Source organism: Bos indicus, chromosome 7, assembly GCF_029378745.1.
Source record: "Bos indicus isolate NIAB-ARS_2022 breed Sahiwal x Tharparkar chromosome 7, NIAB-ARS_B.indTharparkar_mat_pri_1.0, whole genome shotgun sequence".
Taxonomy (NCBI): Eukaryota; Metazoa; Chordata; class Mammalia; order Artiodactyla; family Bovidae; genus Bos; species Bos indicus.
In genome coordinates this window covers 96,204,398-96,220,579 of record NC_091766.1, presented here as the reverse complement: position 1 = coordinate 96,220,579, position 16,182 = coordinate 96,204,398, and the positions used below count along the sequence as shown (strand labels likewise).

At 41.4% G+C, this 16,182-nt stretch overlaps 1 protein-coding gene across 1 annotated transcript in view; it reads right to left on the bottom strand.

The window, feature by feature from the left end:
* The window catches only part of LNPEP (leucyl and cystinyl aminopeptidase), a 102,569-nt gene that overhangs the window by 10,567 nt on the left and 75,820 nt on the right, over positions 1 to 16,182 (bottom strand). The window contains exons 12-15 of the mRNA XM_019965457.2: positions 11,504 to 11,687; positions 9,769 to 9,925; positions 3,942 to 4,126; positions 1,901 to 2,062 (exon numbers count right to left, since the gene is read on the bottom strand). Coding sequence (XP_019821016.2) covers positions 1,901 to 2,062; positions 3,942 to 4,126; positions 9,769 to 9,925; positions 11,504 to 11,687 — 688 coding nt within the window. The remainder of the gene's footprint in view (positions 1 to 1,900; positions 2,063 to 3,941; positions 4,127 to 9,768; positions 9,926 to 11,503; positions 11,688 to 16,182) is intronic.

The following is a 16,182-nucleotide window of genomic DNA, read 5'->3' as shown; positions in this document are numbered from 1 at the left end:
TTGTTCTTAAACTGAGCTGTCATATAAAAATGAAGATACTTTTCAGAATGCACTCAATAAATTGATACTAATATGTGTACTAGATAATGTTCTAAATTACTGAATAACAATGCTTGAAATAGGTCATTACTATCTATCCTAATTTTATAGTTTAAGAAGCTGAGGTTATAATAATTACCCCAGGGACACAGCTATTGCTAATAAATATAAAAGTTAGGCATTTGAACATAAGCATTTACTGTGTGATAATATCTGCTTATATGAGAACACACATACCTCTAAAAGATTGCAGCAATATTTTTAACAGGAAAAAACCCCAACTGCTCATCAAGACATGATGGGCTGAATAAACTATGATAGAGCCATATTATGGAATAATACACAGCTATAAAGAAAAATGGAGTAGGCTTTGCAGCAAATCTCAAGGACTGATCATTCACTAAAAGGAATGTCACAAAACACTGGGTACAGAATAAAGCAGCAAGTGCACAGGCCTGGACTGACAGTGTTAACAGAGGAGGGGATAAGAACAAGACTGAAGGATCGAACAAGAGGTCGTTTTATGTGTTACTCCATTTCTTAGGTACTGTTTAAAGACTTCAGGGTGGAAATTTATCAGCATATTCCTGGTCTAAAACAAAATTATTACTGATTTAAAAACAAAGCCTTTTCTCAGTTTGCTTGGGTCAGAGCCTGGCTACTTACTTTCAAGAAAATGACCATTTACAGTGCATCCTTTGGAAAGTGGGTCTGGGCAGCTGCTGAAGACATCTCGGGGACACTATTATGATTTATCTGAGCAAAACTGTTCAAGCAAAGCAACAAGACCACAGCACCTCCGTCCACCCCTTTTCGGGCACTGACTTTCAAGATGCTTCCGGTGTCTCTTGGCGACTCAGAGCGCCTTTCTCCTGTTCTTCCTGTCGGGAGACCTATTCACTGCCCTTCTTTCTCACATGAGCCTTCCATTCCCAGGTCAGTCATCAGCTGAGTAATTAAAGAGTCTGGCAGATTCACATAAAGGTGTAACCTGAAAGCTTTTACGTAGTACCTTTTCCTGAAGTGTCTGCATTTTAAAAGAGATGGCTGGGACAGAACCGTGCCTTTGCCCAGAAAGAATGAAGCTAGGTGTGGAATTAAAGACAACGTGCCAAGGGAAGGAAGACATTTTTAAGAAGAAAGCAGGGCTGTGACTCTTGGCACCTCCAGTTCCTTCTGGGCATAGCACTGTGGCCTGTGGGGACAGGTCTGGTCCCTGAGATGAACCCCTGCCTATGGGGTCTCCTCACCACCCTGCCCGGGTCAGGCCTGGCCTGTGAGCGAAGGGAGGAAAAGGGGGATCCCCCCCCCCAACCCCCGAGGGTCTCCTCACCACCCTGCCCAGGTCAGGCCTTGCCTGTGAGCGAAGGGAGGAAAAGGGGGATCCCCCCCCAACCCCCGAGGGTCTCCTCACCACCCTGCCCGGGTCAGGCCTTGCCTGTGAGCGAAGGGAGGAAAAGGGGGATCCCCCCCAACCCCTGAGGGTCTCCTCACCACCCTGCCCGGGTCAGGCCTGGCCTGTGAGCGAAGGGAGGAAAAGGGGGATCCCCCCCCCAACCCCTGAGGGTCTCCTCACCACCCTGCCCGGGTCAGGCCTGGCCTGTGAGCGAAGGGAGGAAAAGGGGGATCCCCCCCAACCCCCGAGGGTCTCCTCACCACCCTGCCTGGGTCAGGCCTTGCCTGTGAGCGAAGGGAGGAAAAGGGGGATCCCCCCCAACCCCCGAGGGTCTCCTCACCACCCTGCCCGGGTCAGGCCTGGCCTGTGAGCAAAGAGAGGAAAAGGGGGATCCCCCCTCCCAAGGGGCTCTGTGGTCTTATGTTTTTGGTTTCCATAGATCATATTCATTTGGTGGCTTCATACCAGTAAAGCTTCCGTACATCCTCTGAGCTGGCAAGAGCTTCGAGTATTTTATTCTTCTCTGCTTCAGAGCCTAGAGAGACGTATTTGCTTAAGAGGAATGACCAGCCTCCCTCAGTTTTTGCTCCAGCTTTGAACACGGTTGTCATGACATCTGTAGGCAGGCTGTAAGACAGGTGGTCTGATATGAGAACAACCAGGAAAAAACACTGAATACAAAGGCAAGAACTGACTAGGGGCAGTGCTCTGGGGGACTGAGCAGGTAATACTAAAGAGTCTTCACTGTATAATTACTTGTCAGGAAAATGATTAATCCCATGGCCGCTCCTTTCCTAGTGATGCGACTAAAAAGCTTATGAATTCAATACAGTAATTAGTTACTGTTCACCCACAAAGAACCAGGCAGGCAACCGGCTGGACGCTGTGAGCAGGGAAGAAGACTCAGACACGGTCACTACCTGCTGGGAGGCTCACGGGCTGTCATCAAGTATAGAACGACAGACGTCGTAACACAGCGCGCTAAGTCCCATGGTAGAAATCTACCAGCAAATGCAGCAGGAGGGGCGAGAGCAGGGGTAGGAGCACAGTCTTCTGTCTTAATAAGATCTCAGAGGGCTTCATCAGGTTACCCCAACACCCTACACCCAAGTCTCCACCTGGTGTTTGAACCTGGAGAAAAGCAATCATCATAAAACACATTTCTACTAACTGCTAATGCCACCTGCTATGTTTTATTCCTAAATTAAAAGATACCTGCTTGATGCCTCAGGCTATTAGGAGGATGGCTATCAAAAGCCCAGAGAATAAATGTTGTCAAGGACGTGAGGAACTCTTGTACACTGCCGGTAGGAATGGAAAGCAGTAAAGCCCCTCTGGAAAACATTATGGGGATTCTTGTAAAATAGATATAGAACTACCACATGACCCAGCGATACCACTTCTGGATATGAAAGAAATGAAGCAGGTCTCAAAGAGGTATTTGTACACCTATGTTCACAGCAGCATTATTCACAGGAGCCAGAAGGTGGAAGCAACCTAAATGTCTATCAGTGGATGAAGAGATAAAACAAAATGTGGTATATACATCCAGCGGGTCACTCAGCCTTAAAAAGAAAGGATATTCTGACATTTGCTACAACATGGATGAATCTTGAGGACATTATTAGGTTGTCTATGACCAACCTGGACAACATATTAAAAAGCAGAGACATTACTTTGCCTACAAAGGTCCGTCTAGTCAAAGCTATGGTTTTTCCAGTGGTCATGTATGAATGTGAGAGTTGGACTATAAAGAAAGCTGAATGCTGAAGAATTGATGCTTTCGAACTGTGGTGTTGGAGAAGACTCTTGAGAGTCCCTTGGACTGTAAGGAGATCTAACCAGTCCATTCTAAAGGAAATCAGTCCTGAATTTTCATTGGAAGGACTGATGCTGAATCTGAAACGCCAATAGTTTGGCCACCTGATGCAAAGAACTGACTCCTTGGAAAAGACCCTGATGCAGGGAAAGACTGAAGGCAGGAGGAGAAGGAAATGATAAAGGATGAGATGGTTGGATGGCATCACCGACTCGATGGACATGAGTTTGAGCAAGCTCCGGGAGTTGGTGATGGACAGGGAAGCCTGGGGTCCCAAAGAGTCGGACATGACTGAGTGACTGAACTGAAAGCCAGGCACAAAAAGACACTTTCTGTATGATTTCACTTATATGAGGTACTTAGAGCAGTAAAACTCCTACAGAATCCCTTGGCTGCCAAGGGCTAGGGTGAGGAGAAAATGGGGAGTTTTGCAAGGTGGAAAAGTTCTGATGATTCGTTGCACAACCATGTGAATACCCTTACACTACTGAACTGCACACTTAAAAATCAGGATACTAAAGTCTATGTGGATTTGATCACAATTAAAACAAGTCTGGTTTGAGAATCAGGTACATAGAGTTCACCTACTTAACGCTCGGCTTTATAACCTTTATGATTCAGGACATAAAGATCCTGGATGCACTACATGCTGTGGGGCCCACAAGAGCGAGAGAGAGCACACATCACCTCTGAGTGCCATTGGACGCCATCCAGTCAAAGAAGAGCTTCAGGGCAGCAGCGCTGCAGTTCTCCAGCCTGTGCGCGCAAGCAAAGTCCAGCAAGACCGACCGGAGCTCTCGAGTAGATGGGGTGCCCTCGTCAGTCCAAGTCTGCTGTTGGATTTGGCTTTGAAGCAATTTAAATACCTTGTTCTAGAGAGACAGAACGGATTATAACAGAGTAATAACAATGACGGCAACCGGGAAAATCAGGACAAGAGCTCTTCTTTTCCTACACTTACCCAAAAAAGAAAAAAAGGGGGGAGGGACATAGATATTACTCATTTAAATAACAACTGACATGAAGCTCACATGTTGTTGGGATGAAACCATTCAATATCACTGAGGCTATAGATAAGGTTGCTATAGCCAAGGTGGACCTAATGACATAGGACAGAAAGAATTAATGACTGTGCAGTAGGGAACCTTTCTTCTGTGTATACTCAGCTAGAAGTTGCTTTCCTGCCAAGAAGTATCATCTATAACCACTGCTGGAAGAAAGCTGAAACTTCCTGACCTGTTGACTTTAGCATCCATAAATCCATTAAGCAATGAGAGAAAAATAGAATGTGCAGGTGCTTCAATGTTTCTGAATCCATTTTTAAAGGAATATTTAAAGTATCATCTAGCTTGATGCTCTAACAAGTTAATCTAATCAAATTAAGAAAATGATGCCTACAGGGAAGAAAGGTTGTTTATAGTCATTTTTCCTCCTTCCCCAGCTTTTTATTTGAAAATTTTCAAGCCTGCAGAAAGGCCACAAGAATAGTAAAATGAATAGCCATATGTCAGAGTCACTGTTTTGTTAATACTCTTACATTTGTGTATAACACAAATATACACACACTTGGTTTTTCTGGTTTTAGTTCAACCATATGAAAGCAAGTTACAGATATCATGAGATTCCATTTATAAATAATTTAGCATGCAAGTCTCAGAAACAAGGATATTCTCCTACGTAACCACAATACCTTATATCACACTTAAGAAAATTACCAGTTATTCAGTAAAATCATCTACAATTAAAGTCCATTGTTATAATTACCTCTGACTGAGATCTCATTCTTAAATAAGTATTTATGGTATTAAGGCTTCCCTGGTGGCTCAGTGGTAAGGAATCCACCTGCCAACGCAGAGACATGGATTCTACCCCTGGGTCAGGAAGATCCCCTGGAGAAGGAAATGGCAACCCTCTCCAGTATTCTTGGCTGGGAAATCCCATGGACAGAGGAGCCTGGTGGGCTACAGTCCATGGAGTTGAAAAAAAGTTAGACACGACTTAGCTACTAAAACAACAACAACAATGGTTTTAAGAAACCAACAGATCTCTCATTTCTTTTTCATCTCCTCCCATGACAAAAGCATGAAAGCTGTTCATAATGTATGGAACTATTTCCATACTCCAAGCTGTGCTGGAGGGAAGGAAAAGAGGGCATAGGGAGCTTTAAAAATCATCATGTCAAATATGCATTTGTGAATGTCACCAAAATCCTAATATAAAAATGCTTATAGGTGTTTTTAAGATAACTTTCATGGCAACAAATGAGGAGGATCAAAATGAAAGCAGTTCACAGACGTGCCCTCCCGCAGTGTTCTTGGCACAAGCGGGTTTTCTGTCACTGGCACTGGAACTGTACCACGACCGGTCTTACTTCAAGCACCACAGATGACCGTGTACAATGCCTCTTAACTGCCCTCCAAACTAGTTCAAACTCTTCACAGAGCATAATGTTCTTCTAGAGTGCCTCTGTCAGTACTTAAAATGAATCCTAGTAGCAAAGTTTTAAATTGCTGAGGCCTTTTTTCTCAGCAGACCTTTCTCTGAGGTCTGAGTAAGTCTCTTGTGGAGCTGACTATGAGAGTGGTTTTGAAAAAAGCCTCCGTATAAGAAGAAGGATGCGAAGTTTGTAATAACAGGTCAACTCCCTTCTGTTTGCTTGTTTCAAAGGCAATGAAACAGCGAACAGATGCCCTGTGGAATGAGCGCAGGCTTGCAGTCACGGGAGGGTGTGAAGTGGTGGGAAAGGCTACTTGCCACGCTGACTGATGGTGCACGGAAGCTAACAGCAGTGTGGGCACCCCTGCAGCGTGCCCGTGACTGTACCGCACACGCTGTCTTCCGCTGGCCTGACCTCAGTGGCATCACGATGCTGCTGCTGCTGCTAAGTCGCTTCAGTTGTACCCGACTCTGTGCGACCCCACAGACACCAGCTCACCAGGCTCCCCCATCCCTGGGATTCTCCAGGCAAGAACACTGGAGTGGGTTGCCATTTCCTTCTCCAGTGCATGAAAGTGAAAAGTGAAAGTGAAGTCGCTCTGTCGTGTCTGACTCCTCGCGACCCCATAAACGGCAGCCCACCAGGCTCCTCCATCCATGGATTTTCCAGGCAAGAGTACTGGAGTGGGGTGCCGTTGCCTTCTCCGGGCATCATGATGGCATTATGACAAATGAAAGAGTGACAAGCTACTCATAACTGTCAAACAGAAACAAAGTTAGAATGAGACACAAAAAAGAAACCCCCCGTACTTGCAAAACCATTAACAACAACAACAACTTAGTGGAGAAAAATGGCAACCACTCTTGAGAGTTTATACTAAAACAAAGAAAGCAGTGGGGAAAACGGCACTTCAAAATTCTGGAAGCGAGGGAAACCTCAAGTGATGCTGTAGCCAATTCCTGGGCATTTACTCCTTTGCAGTTATGGGGTGTAACTTTCTTACTTAAGGCCCATACCCAAGAGTCAAGGGGAAGTCCCCAAACTGTTGATTTTTAAATATATTTCAGGGGAATTCCCTGGTGGTCCAATGGCTTGGATTCAACACTTTCACTGCCAGACCCCAGATTTGAGCCCCGATTGGGGAACTAAGGTCCGGCAAGCTATGCAGTGCAGCCAAAAAAAAAAAAAAAAATCAAATGATAACATAAATGACTTTATTTAAAAAATAATAGTTCTGTTTTTAGAAAATTTCAATTATAAATTTCAATTAAAAATTTCAATATTTTGTAAGTAATTCAATATTTCAATTTATTCAATATTTCAATAATTTCAATATTTTTGTAAGTAATCGAGGTTATTTTAATGTAATAGACCACAGAAAGTGCTTCAAATCATCTTTCCCTTTTATAAGTAAAATTCAACCTGTTTTTTCATTATTCTACATTAATTTTTTGAAATCTAAACCCATTAGGTATCAGAATTCAATCCTCTGATTTCATAAAGTGAAGATGGTAGGGAGAGGGAATAAATTGATGAGTCATACAATGCATGTACATGCAGTAAAATGCAACAACAATGACACAGGATGACTTTAAAAATAAAACAGGGCAGGATGCTGGCCCTTATGTTATTTATTACATTTTGATTTACTGCTTTAATTTTACACTGATGTTCCCAGGGAGTTCTTTCTTGGGTCAGCTGAGCTGCTTAAAAGTGAAGTGTCAACTTTTATTACAAAAGGTTTATCCCACCAGTTCCTCATATGTAAAAGAACGAGAGTTATAAGTGATGAAACAGGAATATGGCTGAGATCAGATTTTAGTATCAGATGTGAACAATTTGACACAATTCAAATATGCCTCCAGACTCCAGCCATCACATATTAGAGCAGACATCACAAAATGTGATATATAGGTAATGTGTGTTACACGGGTCTGTGTAGCCTAAATAACAAAATGACCAATAAATGCACACAATGCTCTCAGGACACTAACTTAAAACATTAATCTGTCATCAGTCTTAATCACAACTACTACTGATGATTGGATCCAAGGTCTCAGAAGGTTCTGCCATTCCAATCTCATCTACAGTGGGTCAAATTTCATATCTTGAGAATTTTGATCCTATTCGAATGCCCTAAGATCAGAACAAGAATTTTAGAGACAGAATTTCTTGTTCCTGAATTAAAGCCATCATGACTTTTAACTGTCATAACTTTTAATTCATCATAACTTTTAACTGTCATGCCAGTCAAGTGCTTGAAGACGTACAATGGTAAAAGGTCTCATAAACACACACTAAGCCTCCTGTTCCGATTCTCTAACCACCAGTCTCACGGACTGGTACGTTCCACCACGTCCTGAGTCAACACATACTTGCCCGGCAAACTGGAAATCATCATTTGAGATGAAGATGCAGAGTTAGCTGAGTGCCACAGCAGGAAGATATTCAAAAGATCTAACTGCTAGAATTGAGTTCAGCATCTGAGCTTTCAGCACATAGCCAGCCTGAATTAACTATCAAATGCCTCCTGACACCAGGCCCTCAACACATTAATGGAGAGAGACAGAAGAGGGACTTATGCCATCATGAAGTTTAGCAAGCCTTCAAACTGTTTTAATTTAAAATATCAGTGTAAAAAAGGGGAAAATATAGCAAGAAGCAGCTTTGATTCTTCCAATAAAAGGGTATCCTCTGATAGATGACAAGCTAGAACACATGAAAATACGGCCTTGTAACACAAAGAGGAGGGTCTGGCGTGAAAGCGATCTGGGCCTGAGTCTTCAGCTTCATCATTCACAAGGCAAGTTGACTTTGGAGAAGTCATTCAGTCTCCTCATCTGTGTTAATGAGGGTAGAAATCTGCTGCTGTGTGCGAGTTAAACAAGGTTATCTGCATTAAGCACTAAGCAGGGTGTGCAGGGTACAGTAAGCGCTGAAGTGCACTTGCTCTTGTATGTTCCACTCACTCATTCAGCCCACATTCACTGAGTGTCACTATGGGCCAGGTCACATTCCAGGCGCTGGTTTTTATTAAGGTTGGAAGTTGAAAGCCTTATGAAATAGAAGAATGACAAAAATCTTAGTAATCAGATGATGCCTCAGAAATCATCTAACTGAAGCATCTCACTTATGGGTAGGGAGCGGGGGTGGCTCCTTGCAGGTCAGATCAGAAACTTGTAAGGAAGGGGCTTTTCAAGCTCTGTATGGCCCCCTGCCCTGTACTCCCTCCCCATCACTGAGAATTACAGGGGATGCACAGTAGGACAGCAGAAAAGAGGATTTTCTTTTTTTAAGGTGCAATCTAGCCCCTTCTTTTTACCAGTGAGGATGCCAAAGTTCTAAAAGACTTATTCTAATTCCTGGCCCATCACCTTTTTCCTGAAAGCTGCCTTTTGCCTGCTCTTTGGAAAACCTGACTGGTTGGCAAAGCAAACCTTGTTGTCTGAATGTGACTCAGAGAATTAGATAAGACAAAGAATTCGTCACTCCTTCTCAAGCTTTTAAATACACAGTGAAAATTTAATACCAAAAGTGTCTAAAATAACAACTGTTAAGACCAGGCAATTGGTTTTAAAAAAGGTAAAACAGTCTCCAAAACCGGTAATGCTTTGCAAAGAAACTTATATTAACCAGCATCACCACCCTTAATAAGACAGTTATCAGTGAGGACCCCCAAAACCGAATAGTCCCAGTACAAACATAGTTGTCATTTTATAATGACCACCAGGAAATGAATGGGGAGCCCTACTTTGCAAAAAGGCCTATTCCAAGCATTTATTATATGAAAATAAACCAAGAGTTGGATAGAGAAATTTTTCTTTTCATGTGACCTCATTTTGACAGCAGTGTCAGAAGTCTATATACTTTGATATTCAGACAAGAATACGTCATGCTCATCCTTTATCAGCTCCTCATGGTGAGAAATGACATGTTGATTCAAAGCTAAGATTTCAGCACCAGGAGAGTGATGAAAATGGAATATAACTGCTTTTTCAGTCTGTGACTGCTGAACGGCACATGAATAACAACAGTAAAGGCAAGCAACAAAGACAACTTGGCAAAAGGCAGACTTACCACCAGTCTTGAGGCCAGATCCACGTGCCCGAGTTTGTCAAGGAGGTTATAGATGAGTTCTGTCTGGAACAGGGCTTCAGAGATGGGTGCAGTGTAGGTCTCATTTCTAAGATAATCAATCAGATCGAAAGCTCTCTGAAGAGACACCTTGCCTAGGCTAATGGGTAAAAGAACAAAGAAAGTAAATATGCCAGAAAAGTAAATATGCCAAAAAAGTATGCATGCCGAGAGAGAAACTATGGCTAGATGGGGGAGCGGGAATCCTGAAGACCTAAAATTTAAGCTTTGAGTGGTAGGTATCCTATGGCTCCATAGTCTTCAGTGAAGTCAAGTGAAAGTTGCAAAGTGTCTGACTCTTTGCAACCCTGTGGACTGTAGTCTGCCAGGCTCCTCTGTCCATGGAATTATCCAGGCAAGAATACTGGAGTGGGTAGCTGTTCCCTTCTCCAGGGGATCTTTCCAACCCAGGAATCAAACCCAGGTCTCCTGCATTGCAAGCAGATTCTTTAACCATCTGAGCCACCAGAGAAGCCCAATATTCTGTAAAATTAGACTAAATACCTTTGATTAACTTCACGTGTGCAACTCAAGGTTAAAGACGCCTTTCAGGAGAAAGATGAGCAACAGCTCAGTTCTTCGTTCTATAAGTCACCTGTAAACTGCTACCAATTCAGGAAAAGTATCGTAACATTTTAGATGAGAAATGATGAAGCGTGCCAATTTTACTTATCATTAGTTACTTATATTGATCAGATGGCAGAAAGAGGATTTGAATTAGAAAGTAACTTGTTATTTGTATGGGAATTTTGTCAAACTTGTTCAGGCGAGGGCCACTGTGAATTTATAGTGCACACCTTTAAAAAATTAACCACTTGACAGAAATCACAACATCAATGGCTGAGATGGTGTGAGGTCACCATGTAACAGGAAGGTCAAGAGCCATCAGAAGGAATGCATTTGAGTGTTCCCTGGTGCTTGGGCTTCCTTGTTCCTTGGGCTTCCCTGGTGGCTCAGAGGCTAAAGCGTCTGCCCGCAATGTGGGAGACCCGGGTTCGATCCCTGGGTGAGGAAGGTCCCCTGGAGAAGGGAAAGGCTAACTACTCCAGTATTCTGGGCTGGAGAATCCCATGGACAGAGGAGTCTGGTGGGCTAGAGTCCATAGAGTCGCAAAGAGTCAGACACAACCAACCGAGTGACTTCACTTTCTTTCTTTTCTTTGTGTGTCTAGACCCACTGACGACCTAAGTCGGTGATCTTCCTCTTCAGAGGACATTGGTACATGAGGTCACTGCCATTCTGGGCTTGTGTAGCTTGGGGGCAGCTGGGGAGGTGAGTGGTATGCCAGCTCTCAAGACATGTCTCATACCAATACATGAGCACTAAGCTTTACGCTGAAAACACTGGCTTCTTGAAAAGAATTTTCTCGTGAGTAAAGCAAATCCTGAACTTCTGTATCCATTTATTCAGCAAATTTATGTGTCGTGCTTGTCAGTATCTACAGTCTTGAAACATGATTTAAATCTTATTATATAACTGTTCAATATGCTTGTGCTGATGTTTCTAGATAGACAAGGGATATGTCTTCTATCTTCTCAGTTCTCCGAAATGAATTATACCTACCAGGCAATACATGCTAGTTCTTTTCAATTGCTTTTCTTAAATGTCCTTTTCCTCAAGAACACTTATTTCAAAAAAAAAAAGAAACAAAATTAGACCCAAGCCAAGCATACGCTACCCTGCAAGTTCAAAGATGTTGTTGATGAGGTTGGCTCGATCTTTGTCGCTCAGCACATAAGGATTTATTTTCAGCTGTTTGATCAGCGCTTCCCAGTTGTCATCTGCGTAATGGACAATGTAATAGCCAGTCATGTTGGTGTTGACCTTGATCCACTGCACTTCTTCTGTGAGATTGATGACACCTAACACAGACCACAAAATGAGAGAGAGAGAGGTTAGGCAAAGAAAAGCATTAAATGAATACTGTGTTTCAAAGTTAATATGGTATTATTTTTATATTTAAAAATATTATATTATTATTTTATATATTAATATTATGATATAATAAATAATACAATAATATTATATATTATTATTTTATATTTAAAAATACTTATATTATTTCTACCGAGAAACTAAATGTCTGCCTCCCAGGGCAGTCATGTTCATGTTACCAAAGATCACCACCTATTCACTTAACAAGTCTTTATTTAATGGTAAACAAGGTACATGTGCCTGCTCTCCTGGATCCTACAACCCATCGTGACCAGGTGAGTAGGGTGCCATACACACGTTGTCGATGGAAAAAGAAAACGTGGCGTTCTGTAGGAGAACAGGGTAGAAGTGCTTCAGCCCTGAGGGAAGGTTAGGAGAGATTTCTTGGGAGAAATGACATCACCGTTGAGACTTCAGGATATATAGGTATTGTGAGCCAGGTAAAGAGGGACTCGTAAGTGTTCAAGGCCCAGAGAGAAAGTGTGCATGGCATACATGCACACAACTGGCTCCCAAGTTCACACTGGGAGTGTGTGCAGGGTGTGGCGCAGGGCAGACAGTAAGGAAATGATCTATTAGCATATAAAATGTGTTCCCTCTCAGCCTTTTGTCTTTGGTTATGTTAACAGCCTAAGAAAGGACACACGAAGCCATTTTAAAAAGTCACATAATTCAAAGATAGCAAAATAAACATTAGGGAAGGACAGATGTCTCATTAGGCACAAATAAGAAATAATGAGTTAAAATAATAGAAAGCTGATAACGTACTTTGTGAACCCCTACCATTACATTTTAATGCCGACAGAATTGCTAAAATTTATATGGAATGACTTCAATTAATATGTGATTAATAAGAAGCTAAAAAAAGGCAACCTTAAAAATATTAATACAAAAGTTGACTGCAACCTTTAAAATTACTAACCAGGAAACGTCCTTTAAAGTTGGCAATGAAGATGTGAATTTAAAACAATAGTTAAGGGTATGCTTCTAAGCATCTTAAGGTTTAATATTTATTAGACTATAATCCCATGAGCATTACTTTGTTTACTGCTAATCTCTCAGGACCTAGAACAATGTTCCTAGTAGGTACTCAAGAGATATTTGGTGCATTAATGAATGAATAAACAAAACAATTACGTTATGGTAAGTGGTTTCAAACAAATCTAAATAAGGTTTGCAGCTGTTTATGATGTAAGTTTTCTTCCCCACTTTAAAGTGGGGAATACAGTTTTTAAATTAAAAGATAAAAGGGGAGTAAAGAAAAATCAATTAAACTCAAACAATAAAAGCATCATGGGTATATTTCCTACCGAGATTTTTCCTATACACATTTTAACTGAATTAATATTTAATATACTGGATCCATGTACATTATTTCACACATTATATTATGCTGCTTTTTCACATATCAGATTCCATTTCCTGCCATTTTCCCACTGCCTTGATATGCAGGATTCAAAATCTTAAGGATATTTTATTTTGGGACATACCACAGTTTAACCCATCTTCTACTTGGAAATATTTAGGCTGTTTTAAAATTTTTACTATCATAATAATTATATATGAGGGTTTTTAAACATAAAATGCTTTGGAAACACATCTAAACCTTTTAGTACCTGAAATCTAGGACTGATTAACTTCAAAAGCATGAATTATTTAAATTTATCAGATTTTCTTAATACCTTAGTTACTCTAATTCTGAGACTGTCAAAGATTTTTAAGATGTAAAGATTTATGTTCTGATCATGTCTTAACATGACGTATCAGATAATCAGTCTTTTTCATTAAAAAAATTTATACTAATTTGTTTTATTGCTGATATAGCAACAGATGGAATAGATTAATCACATTAATCGGGTTTATTCCTTTTCTAAAGCAGAATACAGTTCTAAGGAACATTTGCATTGGTAAGAGTAGCTGCTCCAAGTGGATATATTTTTAACAAAGCTACGACTAATGAAATTAACTTTATCAGTAGCTAATGCAAAAATATCAACACTCTCTAGGTCACCAAACCATTTCCTACAGGGCTTTTATCAATAAAGGACCTTGGGAAAAAGAACCGAAGAGCTTCAAATCCCCCTTTCCCAAAACAGGAGGCAAGGAATGATAAGCATGGCAATTTTCCCATTGGATGGAAATAGGAAAATATTGAAATACAGAGTCTCTTGGATGATAAGCAACTCGCTATCTTGTAAACCTAGCCAAGTCCAGATGGCAGAGAGGAGGAACACAGCTGGGAGCGTACTTGAAATTATTACTGTCATTTTGATGACAGAATATGAAGCGGTGCAGCCAAAAGCTTAGAGAGGAGAGTTATCATTTAAAGAATCAACGTATTAGTCTCTTCAGGTCTTCTGAATGATTCACAATAGAGGACCTTAAAACCACAGGTATCAAGAAAAAAAAACCCGCTTTGCACACAAGGGAGGTATCTACATCTTGCAGCTCAAATGTGGATGAAGCTACTCTCATATGTTTTTAATTTATTATAATCATTAACAGATTAACAGTTCAATTTTCACAGTCCATTGAGCAGTAAAAAAAGAGTAACTCCGATGTTAAATGGCAGAAGCCCAGATTAAGTAATCTAATAGTGATTAAAAAAAACACTTGTCAATGAGTTATGAAACTCAACTACTGTTTTATAAAGAAACATTAAAGCACAGAAACAAAAAAAGACATGTTTTTACTACAAAGCTGAAAAATTCCCTGTATGGCTTGCTCCAGAAAGCTAGCATGATACACACAGTTGAACTATATCCCCTCCTGTTCAGAAGCACTCCTTTCTCTCCCACCCCTTCCCCTTTGTTTCATCAGGGGTAAAGGTGCGTGATCAATATCCTATCCTATCACATGCCCTTCCTCCCTTTTTTCAACTGCCTTTCATTTCAGTGCCATGTCCTTTAGTTTCAGAAAAATGTTTATGGTGCAGTGATGTCCTTCTAGAAACATGAATGCTCCAAGGTAGATTTAATATAAAAATGTCCTCTAGCGAAAGAGGTTAGGTTTGAAAATAAAATGGGAGAGAGAGAGAGGTCAGGGTGGGGGAGAGGAAGGAAGAGATGGAACAAGGAGACACTTTGGTGTAATTTCCTCAACAGGTGGTTTAGAAAAACAGTCCCATTTCAGCCCTTCTTATGCACAAAAACTATTAACCATTCAAAATCCGTGGACGTGGGAAAAAAGTGACCAAAATATTGACCACATACAACTTCTACATCTTACTGAACTAAGGGACTAACCCAGAAACCCTGGTATTAGAACTCACGGAAATAGACTACGGATTTAACAGACCACCAAGTTAACACATTGTACCAATGTCATAAGGGCATAAAATAAGCCTCTGTGTCACCGTCTGTGCTACATTTCTTCTGAGAAAAGAGAAGACTAAAATTCAGTGAAACCAAAACTGGCTCTTCACAGGAGCATCAGGAACCAAGAAGACTCAACTGTTCTCAGGGTCAAACACCATTTCTAAGGACAGACATGTGCAGTGTGGACTTTCAAAACCTGAACTGCCAGGAAAGGTAAACAGCACGGCTGAGGAGAGGAAGTGGCCGACACTGCTTTCGTCATACATTGCCTCAGTTCCCCCTCTAGATTAAACTGGCCACATTATAGTGCATGTCACAAATTCTCCTTTACTAAGAATATTTTCAAATGCGGAGAAACAGAAGTTGCCCTTTCACCAAGCTTTGAACGCTCCGCTCCTAGAGCTTTTTACAGTGACATTTGAGTCACTCCATTATAAACTAAAATGTATTTATTCAATAAGTTTTTATGTGCCTACAGGGTGCCAGCACTGCAAAAGTGACTTGTGGAACTAAGATATCCACTTTCAATAGGGGGATACATCTCCTGTGGGGACAGATATAAGTAAGCGGCTCAGTTGTAAAGAATCTGCCTACCAATGTGGAGATTAGAGTTCCATCCCTGAGTCAGGAAGATCCCCTGAAGAAGGAAATGGCAACCCATTCCAGGATTCTTGCCTCGGAAATCCCACAGACAGAAGAGCCTGGCGGGCTACAGTCCCTGGGGTTGAGAAAGAGTCAGACATGACTTAGGGACTAAACAACCAGAGTATATTAAAAGTAGAAAATATCATTAAAACACATAAGGGAGGCATATAACCTGTCTTGGGATGAGGGAGTGCCCCTTAGAACAAGCAGTGGATGAGCTGAGATCTGAAGAGTGAACAGGAATTAAACCAGGGAGTCAAAAGAGACAAGAGTGCTCTTCCAGGACAGAAAACAGCATGTGCAAAGGCCCGGAGACAGGAGGCAGCACAGCGTGCTTGAGCTGCTGATACAATTTTTGTGCAGTGGAAGAAGACAGTGCTTAGAAAGAAAAGGTTACAGCAGGAAAACACGGGCATGACTTTGGGGTCTGACTTAAAAAGCTGACCTACCAACTGACCCA